Source organism: Camelina sativa, chromosome 3, assembly GCF_030686135.1.
Source record: "Camelina sativa cultivar CO46 ecotype springtype chromosome 3, ASM3068613v1".
NCBI lineage: Eukaryota > Viridiplantae > Streptophyta > Magnoliopsida > Brassicales > Brassicaceae > Camelina > Camelina sativa.
The window spans coordinates 3926512-3947558 of record NC_141882.1 but is presented as its reverse complement, the minus strand read 5'-3'; the positions used below and the strand labels follow the sequence as shown (position 1 = coordinate 3947558).

General features: G+C 39.6%; 7 protein-coding genes and 1 long non-coding RNA gene across 12 annotated transcripts; 2 read left to right on the top strand and 6 right to left on the bottom strand.

Annotated features, from left to right (window-relative positions):
- Window positions 1-673: 673 nt before the first annotated feature.
- LOC104768578 (glycosyltransferase BC10) lies at window positions 674-3292 on the top strand. 2 transcript variants are annotated; one of them, XM_010492583.2, is made up of 2 exons: window positions 674-1712; window positions 2365-3292. In XM_010492583.2, the coding sequence occupies exons 1-2, from the start codon at window positions 1107-1109 to the stop codon at window positions 3004-3006; spliced, it is 1248 nt and encodes a 415-aa protein (XP_010490885.1). In that variant the 5' UTR covers window positions 674-1106; the 3' UTR covers window positions 3007-3292. The 2 variants fall into 2 exon arrangements, with proteins under 2 accessions (XP_010490885.1, XP_087354650.1); XM_087498524.1 differs by lacking the exon at window positions 2365-3292 and adding an exon at window positions 1957-2333 and having other exon boundaries at window positions 715-1712.
- A 1586-nt stretch (window positions 3293-4878) lies between these two features.
- Window positions 4879-6035, bottom strand: LOC147946561 (uncharacterized). Its single transcript, XM_087498518.1, has 3 exons — window positions 5907-6035; window positions 5587-5769; window positions 4879-5472 (listed from the first exon to the last, which is right to left on the bottom strand). The coding sequence occupies exons 1-3, from the start codon at window positions 5923-5925 to the stop codon at window positions 5114-5116; spliced, it is 561 nt and encodes a 186-aa protein (XP_087354644.1). The 5' UTR covers window positions 5926-6035; the 3' UTR covers window positions 4879-5113.
- A 317-nt stretch (window positions 6036-6352) lies between these two features.
- LOC104768521 (pentatricopeptide repeat-containing protein At1g10270-like) lies at window positions 6353-9119 on the bottom strand. Its single transcript, XM_087498462.1, has one exon. The coding sequence runs from the start codon at window positions 9117-9119 to the stop codon at window positions 6519-6521; it is 2601 nt and encodes an 866-aa protein (XP_087354588.1). The 3' UTR covers window positions 6353-6518.
- LOC104768531 (protein FAR1-RELATED SEQUENCE 11) lies at window positions 6393-12692 on the top strand. Of its 3 annotated transcripts, XM_087498475.1 has the most exons (5): window positions 6393-9254; window positions 9366-9500; window positions 10095-11086; window positions 11238-11681; window positions 11926-12692. In XM_087498475.1, the coding sequence occupies exons 3-5, from the start codon at window positions 10109-10111 to the stop codon at window positions 12544-12546; spliced, it is 2043 nt and encodes a 680-aa protein (XP_087354601.1). In that variant the 5' UTR covers window positions 6393-9254; window positions 9366-9500; window positions 10095-10108; the 3' UTR covers window positions 12547-12692. The 3 variants fall into 3 exon arrangements, with proteins under 3 accessions (XP_087354601.1, XP_087354623.1, XP_087354612.1); XM_087498497.1 differs by lacking the exon at window positions 6393-9254 and having other exon boundaries at window positions 10072-11086; XM_087498486.1 differs by lacking the exon at window positions 6393-9254 and having other exon boundaries at window positions 9415-9986.
- A 1091-nt stretch (window positions 12693-13783) lies between these two features.
- On the bottom strand, window positions 13784-14703 carry LOC104768515 (SKP1-like protein 18). The gene has a single exon (XM_010492521.3). The coding sequence runs from the start codon at window positions 14598-14600 to the stop codon at window positions 14013-14015; it is 588 nt and encodes a 195-aa protein (XP_010490823.2). The 5' UTR covers window positions 14601-14703; the 3' UTR covers window positions 13784-14012.
- Window positions 14704-15090: 387 nt separating this feature from the next.
- On the bottom strand, window positions 15091-15733 carry LOC147946560 (uncharacterized). The gene is made up of 2 exons (XR_015588548.1): window positions 15685-15733; window positions 15091-15575 (listed from the first exon to the last, which is right to left on the bottom strand). It is a non-coding gene; the product is annotated as an uncharacterized LOC147946560 (long non-coding RNA).
- A 685-nt stretch (window positions 15734-16418) lies between these two features.
- LOC104768503 (uncharacterized) lies at window positions 16419-17607 on the bottom strand. Its single transcript, XM_010492510.2, has one exon. It carries the CDS (start codon window positions 17454-17456, stop codon window positions 16788-16790), a length of 669 nt encoding a protein of 222 aa, XP_010490812.1. The 5' UTR covers window positions 17457-17607; the 3' UTR covers window positions 16419-16787.
- Window positions 17608-18390: 783 nt separating this feature from the next.
- LOC104768489 (mitogen-activated protein kinase 1) lies at window positions 18391-20385 on the bottom strand. Of its 2 annotated transcripts, none has more exons than XM_010492490.2 (3): window positions 20208-20385; window positions 19428-19864; window positions 18391-19355 (listed from the first exon to the last, which is right to left on the bottom strand). In XM_010492490.2, the coding sequence occupies exons 2-3, from the start codon at window positions 19848-19850 to the stop codon at window positions 18666-18668; spliced, it is 1113 nt and encodes a 370-aa protein (XP_010490792.2). In that variant the 5' UTR covers window positions 19851-19864; window positions 20208-20385; the 3' UTR covers window positions 18391-18665. The 2 variants fall into 2 exon arrangements, with proteins under 2 accessions (XP_010490792.2, XP_010490799.2); XM_010492497.3 differs by having other exon boundaries at window positions 20088-20362.
- Between the last annotated feature and the right edge of the window lie 662 nt (window positions 20386-21047).

The following is a 21047-nucleotide window of genomic DNA, read 5'->3' as shown; positions in this document are numbered from 1 at the left end:
CATACCTTCCAACATCTTAGGACTAGTTTGGCAATGTTGACATGTGACATCAAACATGTTGACAATTCTTTGTGATGTATTATTAAACAAAAAAAAAAAAACATTGAACATAATAATATTCAAACAATATTTCCAAGCTAGCTATATATGAAATTTCTAGGCACACGTCTTATCGATACAAATTCTGAAATATCATTATTATAGTAGGGATGATGGGTTTTAGTTCTTCCACTATGCTTTACATAAACAAAATTTCTTACCAAAGAATAATTATTAAACTACTGTATTTCATAAAAATGAAGAGACCACATCCATGATTGGCTGAGTAAATTAATAACATTGAACTCCAAAATTTTTTTTGTAGAAATGTAATTGCAGTGTTAAAAATAAAATAAAAATCTATTAGGAGTATTAGATAATCTATAAGTTTGACTAATGGAAATCTAATTATCTTTTAAAAATGGAAATGTCGGACCGAAGAGTTGACGAGCACTAAACCCACGTCACAGGCAAAACGTGGGCCCACCGGCCCAATAACTGAAAAGAACCTATAGGTTCTTCCCACCTGGCAAGATCTTCGGAGTTTTTTGAACTCGTTAATGTTTTCGACGTGGAGTTTTTTTAAACTTAATTAATCTAATTAAATAATCTCAAGTAATTTTTGTTCTTTTATAATTTATATGTATATATAAGATCAAAATCAACCACACAGACACAGACATAGACATAGATTTATTATTTCTAACTAGAAGGAACAAAAGACCAGATTTGTTTATGTTTCTTCTTCCTCCATCCTCTGTTTCGAAATTCAATTCTTTGATCTGTTTCAGTCATCGTTTCTCCACTCTCTACGAATATATATATTTCCAGAGATCTTAATTCCCTTTTTTTCCTTTTTTCCAAAACTTGATTTGATCCTTTGTTTCAAAATTAGGAAACTCTCTGAATGAATATGGATTTGTGCTTGAAACAAACAGATTCTCTTTAAATCATTCATATGAATGTTTCCCTAAAACTTTTTTTTTTTTTGGGGAACAGTTCGAATTCGCACTGTGTGGAGAAAAAAAAAGATTGAATTTTTTTTTTTTTTTTTTTGGTAAACAGCAATGGCGAGAGGAGGGAAAGAGGAAGGAGAAAAGCACATAGGGTTACTAAAGCTGGCTCAAACGCTTTCTTTTTTGCTTATTTTCATGGCCGGAATCATCATCGGCCTCGCCGCTAGCTCTCACATCGATCGCTACTTCAATTCCTTGCCGAGGATGTTCTCGTCGTCGACCCATCTCCAAACGATTCCGTTTTCGACTACTACTGATTACTCCAATTGCACAGTCATACACCGTGATTGCCCGGGGAACGACGAGAACGACGACGACGGAGGAGGAGGAGGAGTCAAGGCGGAGAAACCAAAGGTTCCAGATTGTTGGAGCACTGATGGGTTTGTTCGGCCTGAGAATCTCACTCATGGGATGACTGATGATGAGCTGTTCTGGAGAGCTTCGATGGTTCCTGTGAAGGAGGAGTATCCGTACGAAAGGGTTCCTAAAGTGGCCTTCTTGTTTCTGACCAGAGGGCCTTTGCCTATGCTTCCGTTATGGGAGAAGTTTTTTAAAGGCAATGAGAAGTATTTATCTGTTTACGTTCACACGCCTCCTGGATATGACATGAATGTCTCTCGCGATTCTCCGTTTTATGACCGGCAGATCCCTAGCCAGGTATGTTTTGATGCGGTACAGTGAATGTTGTTGGTGTCTTGTTTATGTTTCTCTGTGGATTAGTACAAAAACAAATACATAGTTTTTTCCAGTGAATTTACATTAGGATTACTGGTTGGTGCTTAGGATTTGAACTTTTCAGTTGTTCTTTTATTGCGAGTTACATCTATTTCTAAGTTGTGTATAGATGCAAATTTGTTACTCTTGCGCATTAGTTTGAGTTGGCCATCTATGTCTTATGCAGCTTCAAGTGGTGACACAGTCTTTAAAGTTCATGGGTAATTTTGCTATTATGTTATGATGTGGAACATAGCTGGTTTTAGGATAAGGAGTTGGAACAGCTTGAAATGTAGGAGTGAGAGTGGAAACATACCAGTTCATATAAACATTATATAAGTTGTAATTTTATTCTCTTTCATTGTCTGGACATGTCGCTATGATCCTGGTAACTGCACAAGGCTTTCTTTTTCATGACACTGAAACCGGTTTTGTAATTTTCTTTGGTTATGCAACCTGGTCCATCTCAAATACTCTGACAATACTTTGATAGATCATGAATAGTCTGTATCATTCTTTGCTAGATCTAGTTGATTACAAATAATGAGAATCTGTTTTGTTTCTCATGGTTTTCTATACTTTTAAAAAATTTCAGAAAGTTGAATGGGGATCCCCACTATTGACAGACGCAGAGAAGCGTCTTCTAGCCAACGCATTGCTGGACTTCTCAAATGAGCGTTTTGTGCTTCTCTCAGAGAGCTGTGTCCCAGTCTACAACTTTTCAACTGTCTACAATTACCTAATAAACTCTGCTTACAGTTTTGTGGACTCTTATGACGAGCCAACACGTTATGGACGTGGTCGTTACAGCCGCAAGATGCTCCCAGATATCAAACTCCATCACTGGCGGAAAGGGTCTCAGTGGTTTGAAGTAAACCGTAAAATCGCCATCTACATCATCTCAGACTCGAAATACTACTCATTATTCAAACAATTCTGCAGACCAGCTTGTTACCCGGACGAGCATTACATCCCAACTTTCTTGAACATGTTTCACGGTTCAATGAACGCGAATAGAAGCGTGACATGGGTTGATTGGTCCATAGGCGGTCCGCATCCAGCCACATATGCTGCAGCTAATATCACAGAAGAGTTTCTACAGTCGATAAGGAAGAACGAGACGGATTGTCTTTACAATGACGAGCCAACTTCGTTATGCTTCCTATTTGCTCGCAAGTTCTCTCCTTCTGCCTTAGATCCTCTTATGAACCTGAGCTCTACTGTCATGGGATTTTGAGAAAAACAAATTTTCATTTCTCTTCTTCTTTCTACTTTTTATAGGGATGAGATGAGTCCTTCTACGAGATATATATATATATATATACACATAGGACTCTTTTTTCTTTATTTTTGGTTATTATTAGTTTCCTTTGGTTATGATCTCTTCATTTTATTTTGGGGTTTTATAGAGATGATCGTAAAGGTCATGCCTTTTTTGTATATAAGAGCTTTACTTGTGCCGCCGACCTGCAGAGCTAATCTAGTTTTATAGATTACGAATATACTAGTATTCTTTTTCATCACTTTTTGGAAGAAAATATATTTTAATGTTTTGATTAATGTTAGAAGCCATTAGAAAACTTCAAGAGAACCATACACAACTGAAACAAAGGAGAACGGTAGCAACAGTTACTTGGCTGTGAGTAAGTACTGCATTGTTAAAATAAGGGGTAGGATCGTGATTTAGCAAACCCCGTGAGATCCGAATCTTCCCTTCTCTCAACTAATACCCTCTCATGGCCAGCCACCACACACAGATGTAGCCCTAAAATTTTTGTTTCTTGATACAACTTACAAGACTACGGTTAGGTTGATAAAGTGTTTTCTATATATTATTAGGGTTTTGATTAAGTGGTATCAAAGCCTATATAATGGTCTCTATTGATTAATGAGAAGGGAAGCAAGAATTAGGGTTAATACATCTTTCTTAATTCTCAAGCAAAGAAAGGTTCGTAACATTTCTCTCTCGATCGGAGTCATGGCAACGTACTACGGTAAGATCTGATCTCTCTTGCTCCAATTCAATTCAAGTTGATAACAATTTGAAAGAAGTGAGTCGACCCCTAGAACTACTAGCCTTAGAACCAGAAAAAGGTCTGATGGTTACCTAATTATTTCGTTGTCCGTTTTGGCAGATGCTGACACGTGCGTGTTCTGGGACGTCGTTGATTTCCCATTCCCTGAGGATCGCATGTTGGACTCGTTTCGTAGTAAAGTCGAACGAGCGCTTCGGATGGAGGGGTATATTGGTAAACTGAAAATCCAGGCTTATGGTGGTGAAGATGCAGATAGGATGGATTTTCTCTGTGCCAAAATGCAGCTTGTACAAAATGGTGAACAAATTAATTCAAGTCCTCCGATCCTATTTAATATAATTAACACTATTTTATATATATATTCATGTCTCGTAATTTGCATGCATCTCCGTTGATTGATATGATATGCATTTCCCAGCGGCTGAAAAACATGTGAGACTCAGTAGGATGCAACTGGACATACTTTACTGGGCATTCCGTTGTTTTCATGACGAACTAGAACATAACGAGACAAATTAACTTCCTCGTAGTTGCTAAAGACATCCCAGGGAAAGACACGGGTTTTCACAATCTTCTTGAAACTTTGACATCCAGAGGTTACAATGTTTTCCTGGTAGTGCCTGATGACGTCCCTCTGGAACAAGTGCCACGTACTGACACTGCAGCCTTAGTATGGCGTTGGACAAATCTGTTCGATTGTCGCTTTCCTATCCTAGACTATATTGGTCCGGATACATCAAGTGATGAGGAGGATTCTGAGAAACGTCTGAGGATACGTGATGGTCCGGATTCCTCAGGTGATGAGGGGGGCAAATGGCAGAGGAAAGGTGATGGTGATTCTCCCATGATAGTTGAAGTGGGAAGCAAAGACATGAATGTCATATAAAACATTAGCCTCTAACAGATGTTATTTGTATCGATTTTGTTTTCGTGTGGCTATCTATCTATCCATACTCATGACGATTTCGGATTTTGTTTTCTTTGTAATATTATGATGGATCCCGGTCAGCAGTACCGCTTGAAACACCAAAGTTACTATATATCAAACACGCAGCCTTGCTCAACATAAAGAATTAAAGACAAACAAATCAGCCTTGCTCAATATAAAGACAAACAAATCAGCAAATATATTTGCTTCGTCAGCCTTTTAATGAGAAGTACGTTTCATAAACAAATCAGCATTTGGTCAATACACGAAACAGATTTTAAAGACGACGACAAAGATAACGAGAAGTACGTTTCATACACAAAACCAAAAGTCTTTTGAAAAAAAATAAAAAAGCAGAACATTATTGTCGATGGAGCCATTCATGCATCAGATATCCTCCTAAATATGTTGGCAGGCGATTGTTTTACTCGAGCGAATAGGCATTTTAATTCTGTACGAGGGATAGGTTTTCCTCCCTCAAGTAGGCTTGTCCAGTACCATGCTAAATTTACCTTAGGAATTCCCAGTTTTTCTGGGCAGCAATCATCGGGCAGTACTAAGAAAATTTGGAAAGTTAAATTATACAAATTTTGGAGAAAATCCACGAACTCCGTTTGTTGGTCGCAGTTCTTTGCGACTACCATCAAGGAAGGTGCAGGTTTTAAATTGGGCGAAGGGTTTTCCAGTGCCCAGAAAGCAGCGTCTACTAATATCTTAGAAAGTCTCCAATACTTATCGCCTGGAAATGCATATCAACAACAACGGAGATCTCTAGCTAGGTTACATACATACATACAACAATTTATTTTTTAAGAAAAGAAAAAAAAAAAAAAAAAAAAAAAGGAAATCTCACTATTGTGTACGAAGGTGAACCCGTCTTCATCCGGATAGGGATTCGTCTCACAGCCATAAGCCGTGATTGACAACTCACCAGTATAACCCTCTCTCCGCAGAACAGAACCAACAATATCACGAATACTGCGACCCTCAGGGACTGGGAAATCCACCAAGTCCCATAAGACGCGTATTTTAGCATCTGCATACACAAAAATATCGGAGAACGCATAAACAATTACGAAACTGTGAAGAAGAAAAAAACGATCGCCGGCTAGTTATATACATGACAGATGAAATCTAATCCAGATAATTTCGAGCGAGAGATACAGATCTTACCGTTGGGACCTCTGTTCATGATTGGTTTCTACTACGGAGTTTAGGGCTAGTACTCTTGGAAGACTTTGGATCCTAGTTTATCAACGGTTTTTATCGTCTAATACTAGGGCTAAATATTTCTGAAGCGAACCCCTTTTTAAGTTAGAATATAAAAAAAAAAAAAAAATTGGATTCACTAGGAGTGAACCCCTTTTTCACCTCCATTCAATTGACCAATGAAAATTTGACGTGTAATACTATACTTAAATATAAATAATACATTAAAATAAACAAAGAAACAGAACAAAAAATTTAAAAAAAAAAAAACAATTTTGTTGACTTTTTGATCGAGTTAGTTAGGAGTTAGTAGTTACTGATTATGAATTCCATTTCTATTTAGAAGCTATCGGACAGTACTTGAAGTTAATTAAACCATACATACAAGTGAAACAAGGACAACCCTCAACGATCAAGAAAAACGTAGTACTGTATTAGATTATGATGTTCATCCTTACATAAATAAATAAATACTAGAGTTAGCAAAAATTGCGACCACAAAGCAAAAAAAAAAAAAGCCAAAGTAACTATGAGGAAGAATGATTGTGCAGATCAGGAAGAAGCGAGTTTGTCCAACTAGTTCCCCAACTCCGCTACCTTCTTTTCATCTCTTTCTTGCAACTCATGCGAGGACCCTGACTCCTGTTCTTGACCCACAGAGTTTGACCACGATCTCTGCTGATTACCCACCTGTCCTGCTGCGGGATTTGACCACTGTGACTGCTGATGGCTAGCTGTCTGATTAGACCACTGTGACGGGGTCCACTGTTGCTCAACATTTGTCTCAGTACCCCACCCTTGTTGCTGGCCGGTTGTCTGATTTGCCCACCCTTGTTGCTGCTGGGTAGGAGTTTGATTAGGCCATGATTGCTGATTGGCCCCTGGTTTCTGCTGGTTAGTCCATGATTGCTGATGATGACCAGTGTTTTGATTACCCCACTGTTGCTGATGGCTCGGCGTCTGATTAGCCCATGGTTGTTGCTGGCCAGGCGCCTGATTAGCCCATGGATGCTGATGACCTGAAGGACTTGACCAACCCTGATGCTGAGACCAAGATTGCTGCTGTTGATATCCCGGTGTCTGGCTCGACCATGATGGTGGCTGTTGCCCTGCCGTCTGATTAGACCATGATTGCTGCTGCTGGTTAACCGAAGTGTTGGACCAAGACGTATTCTGGCCAAGATTAGCCTTGTAAGTTCCTCCTGCTGTTTGACCACCATTGGCCCAACCTGAATTAGGATTCCCCGCCCCTTGGCTCGTCCATGGTGTCCTGTCTCTAGGCTGCTGAGGAGCTGCAGGTGTGGTTCCATACACGGCTGATACACTAGGTGCAGTGTTACCAGATTGCCCTGGGTTTCTCACCGGCCGGGCAACCGAATTTAAAATCTTCTCAATCTCCTCACGACGCCCTGCTTTCTCAGAAATCTCAACGACGAATTCCCGCAGCACAGGAGTAACCCCAACATTATGTCCAATCATCTGACCAATAATGTCCTTGGCTTGGTCAAGTGCACCACCATCACAAAGACCTCTAACCACCACATCATAAACCGAAGGATCTGGTTTCGGTTCCCTCTCTCCCATCTTAGTCAAGACTTCTGCAGATTCCGTAAGCTTACCATTCTTAATCAGCTCGCCAAAGACCCTCGTACCAAAATCAGCAACCACCCTTAGATTCACATCCACCATCCTGTTCAACATCTTGAGAGCATCGTCGATTCTCTCTGCCTTGAGATAAGCATCGATCATTGCTCTATGGCTTGGAGCATCAGCAGGCAAACCTTTGGATACACCTTCGGAAAAGAACCTTTCAGCCTCTGTTAACATCCCATGTTCACAGAATCTCGTTACTATGTTACAGTAACCTACATAATCCATCACAAACGGTTTGGAGGTGGGCTTACTCCCGACCTTCTTGAATGTATTAATAGCTTCGTCGAAGTCTCCCATCTTGAAACATTCATTGACCATTATACTAATCGTCTCCGAATTCACGGAAAGGATATTCGGAGGAGTGTGATTATCCAACATCTCATTGAACAAAGCCCAAGCTTCAGCCTTCTTACCATACTTAAGAAAAACTTGCAAAAGTACATTACCAGTTGGCGGATGCATTCTAAATTTCTTATCTAACAAAGACATGTACGACTCGATGGCTTCCTTATCATTTCCTTTCTCGAACCAGTACTCCATAAAGGTCGCATTCACAATCCCATCATAAACAGTACACTTAGACTTCAACTCATCAAAGAACTCATTAGCCTTATCCAAATCGCCAAGGTCCAAATATCCCTTAATGAGATTGCTGTAGACAACCGAATCCGCAGCTTGACCTTTACTCAACATCTCCCGTAATAAACTCGCAGCATCTTCAATCCTTCCAGCTTGAACCAAACCTTTGGTCAAATGTCTATAAGTAACTGAGGATGGAGCAAAAGGAGCATGAGCTATTATGTGGCGGTACACTTCAAGAGCTTCATCCACATGACCTTCGTCACAATGAGCGTTGATGATCTGATTGTAAGAGACTACATTGGGAACGATCTTAGACTGCTTGAAAAAGTGCTGGAACAGAGAAATCGATTCACTGTAACGCTTGGCTCGGTACATAGCGGCGATGATGGCGTTACAGGTGAACACGGTGGGTCGCGTATTGGAAAACACAGACTGGCGAGCGAGGCGTGAAGCAGCGTCGAGATCCGATGCTCTGATCAGTGACTGGACTCTGTTGTGAAGGTTAAGCCTTGCCCCGACGAGTGCGGAGGTTGAATCGGGAAGCCGTGGCGCGTTGGGATCACGTCTTGGAGCAGGAGCCGAAGGATCCCGGCGTAGAGCGTGAAGTGGAGGTTCAATTCGGAGACGACGTTTGAGGCGGCGGCGTTCAGCTGCGGCTTCTTCGGCTGATGAGAAGCTCATGTTACGCCGCATCGGTGGATATGGAATCGGAGAGATATGATTCTGAGGAATCTGGAATTGAGAAGGATCATTGGCTGGAATTGGATTAGGGTTTGGGTATGGGTTCGTCTGATTGTTAACAGTGGTCGTCACCGGATCTTCATTTTCCGGGGAATTTGAGATGTTGTGGATTCGCTGTTGGAGAAACGAGATCGAAATAGGGCTACGGGTAGTGGTGGTCGTGGTGGTGGAAAGACGGCGGAGGAGGTGAGTGAGAGACATGGTGGAAGTAAAATGATTTAGTTAGGGTTTTAGGGTAGAGGAAGACGAAACCAAAGACAATGGTCGGGGGACTTGGGAGTAGCAGACACTGGACAAAGCTCTCTCGTAGCTTAAACCCTTGGATGTGAAGAAATGGTACTTTTATTAATAAAAGCAAAAACAACAAATTAATCTTAAACGACAGCGTTGTATTATTTTAATTTATTAAGGGGACTGTTTGGTAATACGTGTAATGTTATTCTGAAGACGGATAGAGAGAAGGCGTAAGATAACAAGATGCGCAGGAGAAAGGAATAGGATTAATGTCACCTCCCTGCGCAAATTAGGGCTTCTCCTTCGCAAGACTGTGTGTGTGTTCGTTCACTTCCTACCTTAAAATCAGTACTCTCTCTCTCCCTATCTCTATCTTTTGCAACTTCTCTGTTTCTATTCTCTTGACGCATTTGTATGAATTAGTCTTTGTTTTAAGAAGCTGAACGAAATTTTGGTGAATTCAAGAACAGCGATTCTCCAGTTTCAAATTTCTTTCTCGATTTATCGAACGCCCATCTTGTGATGACCGTTGTTCAGCATCCAAAATGTGCTTAGCTCGGAAAATTCGAATTGAGTAACTTCGAAATCTTCTGAATATACATCAATAAAAAATAAAAAATTCAATCTTTATACGAGACTTTTGAATTTTGAAGTCTTTCTAGCTTCCTACTCATGAGTTAGAACTTGTTAGTGATTCCTTAAGTATTAATTTTGGTTGTTTCCCACATTCATCTTACGAGTAGAGATGCTTCCAGTTTGAGGATTTTTAAGCTGAGATGATGATTCTGTGAAGTCATATGTAACTGCTGTGCTCCTCGAATGAATTCATTTTCAGTTATGTGATGAGATATTTTCCTGCTCCAAAGAGAGGTTTTTTTTTTACACACTGCATCTTGGTACATACTCAACAAGATAACAGTGTTGTTGTTATGTGTTTGTCAGGCAAAGTGCTGAAAATGTCGGATGATGCTGGACAGATGTTGCTCATCTATGATGATCCCTCAGATCAGCGATCCCTGTCTTTGGACGATGCTAGTAGTTCTGAGGATTCTCCAGACGGGACTACCCTCTCTTTAGAAGCAGTTCACGATGCCATTCCATACAACGGACAGAGGTTCCTTACACATGATGCTGCTTACGAGTTCTACAGTACATTTGCTAAGCGTTGCGGGTTCTCCATACGTCGTCACAGGACAGAAGGTAAAGACGGAGTTGGCAAAGGACTTACCAGGCGGTACTTTGTTTGCCATCGTGCTGGTAACACACCTGTCAAAACTCTTAGTGAAGGTAAACCACAGAGAAACAGAAGATCTTCTCGTTGCGGATGTCAAGCATACTTGAGGATTAGTAAGATTACTGAGTTAGGTTCAACGGAATGGCTTGTTACCGGTTTCGCTAATCACCACAACCATGAACTCCTCGAGCCAAATCAAGTTCGTTTTCTTCCTGCGTACAGGTCCATATCAGATGCAGATAAAAGTCGGATTTTGATGTTTTCAAAGACTGGAATTTCAGTTCAGCAGATGATGAAGCTCTTGGAGCTTGAGAAGTGTGTCGAGCCTGGCTTTTTACCATTCACTGAAAAGGATGTCAGAAATTTGCTTCAGTCATTCAAGAAACTTGATCCTGATGATGAGAACATCGATTTCTTGAGGATGTGCCAAAGCATAAAGGAGAAAGACCCTAACTTTAAGTTCGAGTTTACTCTAGATGCAAATGATAAGTTGGAAAACATTGCCTGGTCATATGCTTCTTCCATTCAGTCGTATGAAATCTTTGGAGATGCTGTAGTTTTTGATACAACACATCGCTTAAGTGCAGTTGAGATGCCACTTGGAATATGGGTTGGTGTTAATAACTATGGTGTGCCTTGCTTCTTCGGTTGTGTGCTTCTACGGGAGGAAAATTTGAGATCGTGGTCGTGGGCACTACAGGTAACAACAAAATGGCACACTAAGCTGATAAAGTTCTTATTCCACTTATTTCTGTTTTAAATCCTTGGCAATTGTCTTGTGGGTAGGGCGAAGAAGCAAAACTATTTGTATTTGTACTCTGACATTCTTTTATCTTTGTCTCATATGCAAGGCATTCACAGGGTTCATGAATGGGAAGGCACCTCAAACGATATTAACAGACCATAATATGTGCCTCAAAGAAGCCATCGCTGGAGAGATGCCAACAACTAAGCATGCACTCTGCATATGGATGGTTGTTGGAAAGTTTCCATCCTGGTTTAATGCTGGTCTTGGGGAGCGGTACAACGACTGGAAAGCTGAATTTTATCGCCTCTACCATCTGGAATCCGTTGAGGAGTTTGAGTTGGGTTGGAGAGACATGGTGAACTCTTTTGGACTGCACACAAACAGACACATAAACAACTTGTATGCGTCACGTTCCTTGTGGTCTTTACCATACCTGAGAAGCCATTTTTTAGCTGGAATGACTTTGACTGGCCGATCCAAAGCCATTAACGCCTTCATTCAGAGGTTCTTGAGCGCACAAACCCGGCTAGCTCACTTTGTAGAACAAGTGTGTTTTCTTCTCCTTCTGATAGTGTTTATTCATTGCTGGTCTGGATGAAATCTTCTGAATTGGAATTGAATTTGTTACTTATATTAAGAAGAGGGCAATGGATAGTGAAGTGAGCTTTTTAAAGCTCTTAGGCCTTCTATGCATTAATGGGTCAAGCATTTACTTTTGGGGTTTATGCATTTTATCTTATGAAATGTAACTGTACGTGTGTTGACTTTGCTAGTTATGGGTAAATATGCAGGTGGCTGTTGCTGTGGATTTCAAAGACCAAGCTACAGAACAGCAAACAATGCAGCAGAATCTTCAAAACATCAGCCTAAAAACTGGAGCCCCAATGGAATCCCACGCAGCCTCGGTCCTCACTCCTTTCGCATTCTCCAAGCTCCAAGAACAGCTTGTGCTTGCAGCTCACTATGCATCGTTCCAGATGGATGACGGGTATCTGGTGAGGCACCACACAAAACTGGATGGAGGAAGAAAAGTCTATTGGGTTCCTCAAGAAGGCATCATAAGCTGCAGTTGCCAACTGTTTGAGTTCTCAGGGTTCCTCTGCAGGCACGCACTCCGTGTTCTCTCTACCGGAAACTGTTTTCAGGTTCCAGATAGGTATCTTCCTCTTAGGTGGCGCAGGATCAGTACGTCGTTTAGCAAGACGTTCAGAAGTAATGCTGAGGATCATGGAGAAAGAGTACAGCTTCTGCAGAATCTGGTTTCAACTCTGGTCTCCGAGTCAGCTAAATCGAAGGAGAGACTAGATATAGCAACTGAGCAAACCTCCATCCTATTATCCCGCATCAGAGAGCAGCCAGTCTCTTCTTCACTTGCTCTCCGAGACATTTCTTCTGTGCAGAGGAATTTTTGATACCGCAATGCTATGCGTGTCTAACGATTTTTAGATAAAATTGTTAGTTTGTTAACCTAATCTTACAGGGAAACTTTTATCTTAGATACTTAAAAATATGCAGGACTTTACAGAGAAATGAAAAATCAACCTTGTGTTCGACTGAAGACTTTATTTCTAAGTTAATGCGCACGACACACACATATCATAAGAACAGTATCTTAATTAATTCAAGAACTATCTTTCATGGTTCAATTACATCTGATCTTGTTAGGGCATTATATGTATACTAAAAGATAAAAAAAAAGTTTGCGAGAGAGACAAGAAAGCAAAATATTGAAGAAGATTGATTATCAAGGAAAGGATTAGGAAGAAAGAACCTTCTAGAGATGCATAGCAGGAAACCGTGTCTGAGGAAGTAGTAGGTCTAGTAGTTAGTACTTGTGTAAAATTTAATTGGGACCCATTTGCATTGATTTGTTTTCTTTTAGGCGTTTCCTCTTTGTTCAGACTTGTCTTTATGTATTCAAAGGACTTACCGTTATTTTCACATGCTCTGTTCTGATATATAACTACAATTCAATGCTAGCTAACACGCCACAACTGCGAGCCTCAGATTTCTTTGCAGATTGACCCTCTCATATTCCACTTTCTTACTTATTTGGCCCTCTATAATCTTTAACATGACTTCGCTTCTTAACAAAATGATGCTTGTTGTTAGTAGAAAATAACCAAGACAACAAAACCCGCTTTTAACGTTAAAACACAAGTGATTATCGAATTATCGATCTGGCTCTGCCATAGTGCTATGATGATTACTCATTTGCCTAGATGATGATGTTATTAATTTGATACATTTATAGTCCAGTCGTACCATAACCATCTCCAAAGAATTAAAACTGTGACAAACAAAGAAATAGTTTTAGTACATGTTGTCCAAATTTCACGAAACGAAATTTTCCCGCTAATAAGATTTTCCAATTCGAATGGGTCGATGATTTTCACACAAATCCCAAAAAGCTTTAGAACCTCAACCAACACATCAACCTCATTCTGACACATCATGTGATGCCATTGCAACGCCATTGCCAAACAGTCAACAAAATCACACACCAACAAGTCATGGTCAGTGAAAAAGACCATCATGACCAAGAGCTCTAATGGACACGTGTCCATAATTCATTTCCCACTAGATAGAGATTCCAGAACTTTCTAGACAGAACCGGTTTATAGCATTGAGAATTCAGAACCGGTTGAGTAATATCAAGAACACTGAGTTTTTTCAATTAGGGTTTTTAACCAGATCCATCCAGAATCAGAATCAGTACGCTAACAGAGCAAGAACATTAAGAGTAGTACTAAACAGAGAAGATAACCTAGAGACCAAGTCAAATCACACGCTTCAGATGAAACCCATTCACCGAATCTAAAAAAGGGGGGAAAAACAAAAGAGAACAAAAAAAAAACCCTAAAAATCTACAATCTTCTTACTTATCGTCTTCATTGAAAGTCCAAGCGTTCTCCTTGCGAATCTCTGCTTCCTCCTCAGGTGTGAAATCGTTCTCGATGTGGAAGATCTCTCGAACTTCTTCTGGCGATTTGTCCTTGATGTAATCAGCAACCGTCTGGCTAGCGAAACCGAGAAGACCTTCGTAGTTGAGAAAGTTCGCCGCCAGGATGAGTCTGAACACCGTCTCCAGAACTATCTTCTCCACGAACTCTGCGTCCCACTCGTCCAGCTTCTTCTTCGCCTCCTCCTCTTCCTCTTCGTCAAGCTTAACACCAGCTTCCTCCACGTGCTTCTCTCCGTACTCGATTACCAAGGCCAGGATGTCTCCGGTCACGTTATCAACCGGAATCGCTTTGTCGGCGCAGTCGTCTTCGATCATGTGCGCTACGATCAGAAACTGACGGGCCACCGCTTCGTCGATCTCGAACGACACGCCGTCGGAGCTGATCAGCGTAATCTTGTTGGAAGACATCGTAAGACTCGCCACCGCTTCCTCGATCTCGGAAGAAGATTCGCCGGCGGATCTCTTTTTCCACACAAGAACCGATTTCGAGGACGACTCCATTGTTAAAAGTTCTTTGTTGAAATGAAATGTGAGGAAACGGAAAGAGTGAGTGAGTCAGGGTTATTAAAGTAAAGATAGTGGGCCTCTCAATTTCTTAAAGCCCAAAAAACTGTACGGCTTTTACTCGACAAGTCCCCCACTCATCTAATTCTAGAACATTCCGGAGAGGACTTGAAATTTGGTGAACCAGCTTGGGATCATTGGTTTTCGATAATTTCAAAACCGGTTTGCAGAAAATCGATCCATCCTAGTAAAAATATCCAAGATCCTAGTAAAAGTGTAAAACTAACAAAAAAAGACAATAGAAAAAAAAAAAAAGGCGTCTTCAGATTTAGTGTGTTAACAACACTAAACAGAGGTTAACCATTAATTTCACATCACATTCATCGTATTAACTAGCTTAAGAGATTTCCATAATTTTTAGTCATAACTCAAAAATGATAAAGCCATTATAATTTATAAACCGATCGACGTGCGTCAAATCAAAGTTGTTTAAAAGATAACATTAATGACCCAAAGATTCGTTACATGAAATAAAATCGAAACTCGTTATGATAAAGATTATTATTATTTTTTATTTAGAAAAAACCAAACTCGGGCCGGGTTTGACTCATCACTCAGTAGTAGTGGAAGAAGGCAGCGAAAGCAATGAAAACGACAGCAAACCCACAGAGAATAGAGAGAACGTCGAGAACCGGATACTCATGAGGATGGTTGGCGGCGCGTGCAAAGGCGTGTGCGAACTGAAACAAGACGTAGCCAACGGCGGGGTACGCGAGAGCGGTGGAGAAAGGCTTGCTCGGGTCTCTGTCGTAGTTAGTCACAGTGTCGTGGAGGAAGTAGGAAAGCACGGCCACTATCGCGGTCCTTGGGATGTGTTCGAAGAACCTCTTGAATGCTTCTTGGTTTCTTCTGCATTCCTCCTCTTCGTCTCTGTTCATCTTCGGTTATTCTCGAATCGTCTCAGTGAGAAAACTACAGAGTTGGAAACAAAACGGAGACAACAATAAGTTTCAGTAGATCGAAAAGAAACGAAACGACAGACAAAAAAAAAATTGAGGATGTGAATGAAGAGTGAAATTACCGGCGGTGAGAGAACAGACAAGTCTGCAATATGAACCTAACCTAGTGACAAACCAAGAGTGACTGGCTTTAGTGTGTGTCTATACTTTTGTTTTCGAAATATGCCACGTAATTGAAACCAGCTGGTCTTTTTTTTGTCTCGGTTACGAACTTTACCGTACGAATCAGCCTCTCTCTCTCTCTCTCTCTCTCGTACACTGTCACACCTACACGTTATTCATTTCTGGTCTTTGGTCAAATAAACTTGCTTTTCAAATCCAAAATCTTTGATTACTTACAATAGTAGTATATCATTATTAGTTGACACACAGTATTAATTAACGAATTAAAACTTCAAGTTTAACTAAATCATTATTATCTTTGAAGAATATCTATACAACAAATATGATTGATAGGGTCATGTTACAACATTATACAATTGTCGTTACCGGTAATACCATTTTCTTGTCTATGCATGCGGTATTCAGCTTGTTAAAACAATGCACGCAGTGTCATCAATTAACCATGTTCATATTCTCTTTAGCTTACAAAAAGTTCATCAATCTTTTTTCGTCAATTTTGGGACATGGACTCATCACATTCAGTCTATTCTTTGGGCCGGGTTTACACGGTTCAGATATGATATACCTGCGTAGGATAACCAATTTCCAAAATCTTGGACTACTATTTTTTTTTTTTTTTAAATTGCAATCTAAAACATTTTAAGATACTGTCCAGCGGTATCGTATCGTGCTATTTCCTTAAAGAAAACCAAGCGTGACAATATATAATAAACAAATGAATAGTACAGGTTGTCCAATATACAACAAACCCCAAAATCTCCCAAAGCAAAAAAAAAAAAAAAAAATCCCATTTACAGATCATCAAATTGGACGAAATTTCGAAATTTATACAAGAGACACTGAACCACGACCAAGAAGAAAATGATATGTTTGAATAGTTACATAGCATTTGAAAGAGCGAAACAAAGAATTAAGTTATGTATCTAAATTAACAGCTATGAACAAAACCAAAAAAGAAAGAACCAAACGAATCAATGAGAAATGTTAGATGAAACGAATAAAAGAACTTTCACAAACCAAAAAAAATGAGTTTCAAAATTTGTCACCGGGTTTTACCAGGAGCAGCCAGATGCATAAATTTATCCTTATGAACAGTTTGGTCACGAACAGCCGTCTTCTGGTTAAACGATGCTGCTCTGTTTTCGATATTATGTTTCTTCTTTCTCTTCTTCGACTCGTACGTTGTTGATCCTCTGTTTCTGCTATGTTCCTTGATCATTGGAACCAAGTACCAAACGATACAAGTGCACATGATCGAGACGGTTCGTCCGAAAATCACCAAGAAGATTAGAACCAACACCACTGTCACGGGTAAGAAATGGTTCGGTCTCGAAATCTTCTTCAGATTCTCGTTCAACACACAGCTCTGTTTCTTCTCTGTTCCTGTCTCTATTCTCTTGGTTTCTTTCTCTTCTTTAGTTTTTGATTCGGTCACGACTTTGAAATCGTCTTGAACATTCTTCTTCTGACCTGCAGCTGCCCTCTTTGTCTTGATCATTACGGGAACGCACTCTCCGGAGCTAGTGAACATAAACCGAACAAGAGGCGGTCCATCAGAATCAAGCCTCTTCGCGTAAATGCTCTGTCTTTTCTCATCTAGCTCAGAGACAAGCGCAGAGAACTTTTCGAGTCCTTGGTTTGAATAAGGATTCTTGCTTTCTTTATTGCCTCCTTTCCTCGATCTCCTCGGTGACGAAAACGGACTCAACATATCTTCAATTCGATTTGATCCAATCAACGAGAGATCCTCTGGTTTTACTACTAGTTCTTTATGTGTGTGTTAGGAGTTGTGACAATTTGAGAGAGCTTGAAAGAATTTTTGTTTATGGAGGAGTGGTTAGGCGCAAGATTTAGTATTTGGACAAGAGAGACGGCTTTATTGTTATCATAATGTGACTTGTCTTCTTAAACTAATTGTAGATAGTATTATTATAAGATAAACAAATGGATTGGTGAATTGACCAGATCTCATTAAATGTGATAAAATTGATCAGATCACGTATTTTTAACAATTTTTAGTCCTGGGGATGAATAGAAGATAAGTTTGCTACCGAGTGAAACGTCATCCTAGATGTATTTTGCTGATCTTTACTGATTGACTTTCTTGCGGAAGAAGCTAGAATTTTTTGTCCATGATGGTGTATTCGTTTTGTTTTTAGGTTGATCATACATAAGTAATTGTTAATTAGCTAAGTTTTGACTTGGAAAAAAAAAAAAAAGGTGATTCAACCATAAGCATCAAGTTGCGATATTCACTGTAAATTTAAACTTCTGATGGTTTTACAAAATTTGGATTTTAGTTTTCTACAATGAAAAGAAAACGAGTTATTATATGAGAAGGAACGTTGACATAGAAGAAAAAGCTTTTAAGGCTTTAAAGTTTAAACCAACAGAAGCAACATGTATCATGTCATGGTGTTGACAAAAAAAAGAAGCATATCATGTGATAAATAAATAAGGATGGTGTACTACATAATTTTATAGAACTTAATTAAGAAATTATAAAACGTATTTTGTTTCCGATTTGGTAAAGTTAGATTCGGTCCAAAGGCATATATGTATGAGAAGGCATGTGATCATCAGATATTCATATAAAAGAATACATAAACTATAAGAGACTACAACTACTGTATATGAAAACTTGATTTATCAAAAGCCTTGGATTGCATTATAGGGTTTAAAGTTCTGAGAGAAACAAACAAACAGAAACAGAGCACTCTCTACGTACATATGTTACAGACACACTTGAAGCTTGCAATTAAAAAAACACACAGCTTCCGTGGCATCACTACTCGCTTAAACTGCAAGTTATTCTTCATCTTATTTTTCAATACTCTCTCTATAGACAACATGATGAGAATCAGGCATACGTAGAAGAAGAATTTCTGTAGATTACCCTTCGTGAGTACAGGACTTGAGCTCAGAGCTCAGTGTTTAAGATTGAAGCTTGTGGCTGGTAATGAAGCATCTCATTCCACATCATTTCTCTTATCATGTCCTCTTTCAAATCCTCATCTACATCAAGATCGATAGGAACTTGAGCCGGAGGGTTTGCATTCGGGTCATATAGCGGTGCCATGTATGGATGCTGAAGCGCTTCAGTGACACTAATCCTCTTTGACGGGTCAAAAACAAGCATTTTCTGAAGAAGGTCGATGGCCAAAACATTAGCGCCCGGGTAAAGCCTGGATAATGACATCACATGTGAGTACGGGAGTGATCTGATGTATCTTTTAGCTTTTGGGTTATCTATGAACTCAAGATCTTCTTCTCTTTGGCTTCCGAGAATGTTGACAATGAGCTTAAGCTGGTTTAGACATTCAGTTCCTTGGAATATGGGTTTCCTACCAAGAAGCTCACCGAAAATGCAACCAACAGACCAAACATCAATAGATGTTCCGTAATTGTCACAGCAGAGGAGAAGCTCAGGAGCTCGGTACCAACGAGTCACAACGTATTCAGTCATGAACTGACCCTTGGTGTTGCTCGTCCGCGCAAGCCCAAAATCACATATTTTCAAGTCGCAGTTTGCGTTGACAAGGAGGTTACCAGGTTTCAAATCTCGGTGAAGGATGTTGGCTGAATGAAGATACTTGAGCCCTCGAAGCAACTAATCAAAAAAAAACAAAATCTTATACAAAGCTAGAACCAAAAACAGGTGAGTGGGAATCAAATAACATACCTGGAACAAGAAGTATTGGCAGTGATCGTTACTTAGAACTTGAGAAGACTTGATAATCTGATGAAGATCAGTGTCCATCAGCTCATAAACAAGATAAACATCCTTAAAGCTCGTCTTATGAACTGGCATCATGACATCTTTCAAAGCAATGACATTCTCATGCCGAAGATGGCGTAGAAGCTTGAGCTCCCGGAGAGTCCTCAACGCATCGATCCTATTCTCGTAGACATTGTGAATCTTCTTGATAGCGACTTTCTCGTTTGTATCAGTGTTAACAGAGGAGCAGACTACACCATAGGCTCCACGACCAATCGGCTTGATTGGCATGTATTTAGTGTCGATCTCAAACAGAGTTTGCCACATTGAGAAGTAATGTTTTCCTTCATTCCTAATCCCGTTTGGTGGATCAACCAAAGTCGCCATCTTTTTTTATTTTCCTTCATCATCACAATTCAAAAATCAAGAAATCAAATTGACACAAACACACACACACACAATAATCTAAGTTCTCATCAAACTTTCTATAGAATTCTTTTGTAGACAGGTTGGTCTGTTATTAATAGTGAAAAGGAAAAGATCAAAACTTTAGCTTGATTCCCCATGATCTTTAGGTTCTACAAAATCAGACCTTATCTATGCATATAATTGCACCTAATATACCTTCACCTATCTTCACAAACCCCATATCTAACGAAGCTTCATCGGTTTTGTGATAGGAACTTAAACGAACCGGATTAATGTGAAAAAGAGTACCGAAGAAAGCGGAGAAGGAATTCTAACCGGTGATAAAAAGTCAGAGATCGACAAACGATCGCCGGGGAGATTTGGCCGGAGAGAGAAAGGCGGTGAGGTTGAGAAGGTGGAAGAAGCAGGGGGAAGTGAAAAGATTTGGTCAACGCTCGGACAGTTGACCCTCTCTCTACTAGTTCGTTACTAGGTAGGTGTGTGGTCTCTTTTTAATTGGGCTTTAATTGAGAGCCCATTTATATTATTGGCCAAAACAGATTCACGTCTCTATCATCGGTAAAAATATCTGTATTTGTCTTTTTGGTAAATTGATCACCTAATTTAATTTTAGCAAGCATCATTCGTTTCTGTCATTTTGTGAAGATTTGTTCTTCTTAATTTTTAAAAGTAGAAAATGAAGAATTTTTTTTATACAAATATATTAAGCTATTTTTTCTTACAACTAAAATATCGCCCCACATTACTTTCAGTTTTGTTTTTCTCTTTACTTTCACCATATTATTTTATATTCCAAAATATTACGAAACAGTTTTGTGCTTTAACTTTACGTTTCAATCACCCTCTCTTTTCATTTTTCCTCCAGTCAGTCAGCAAACTAGCATCTTGAGAAACTATGAGAAGAAAGCAGGTTTAAACGCTTTCATTATTAAGTGACTGACAAAAATAAAATTAAAAAAGAATGTTTGCAATTAAGTAATAATAAAGAGAGGAGGCCCATGCAGACAGAAAAGGGAAAGCCCATAAATCTAAGCAGTGGCAACAAATTTTTGTTTTTGAGTCCTATATTAGTAACAAAATAAAAATAAAGTTAGGTGTTTTTGATTAAATAAAAGAAGATGTTAGGTATCATTATGATCACTCATTCTCTTCAAC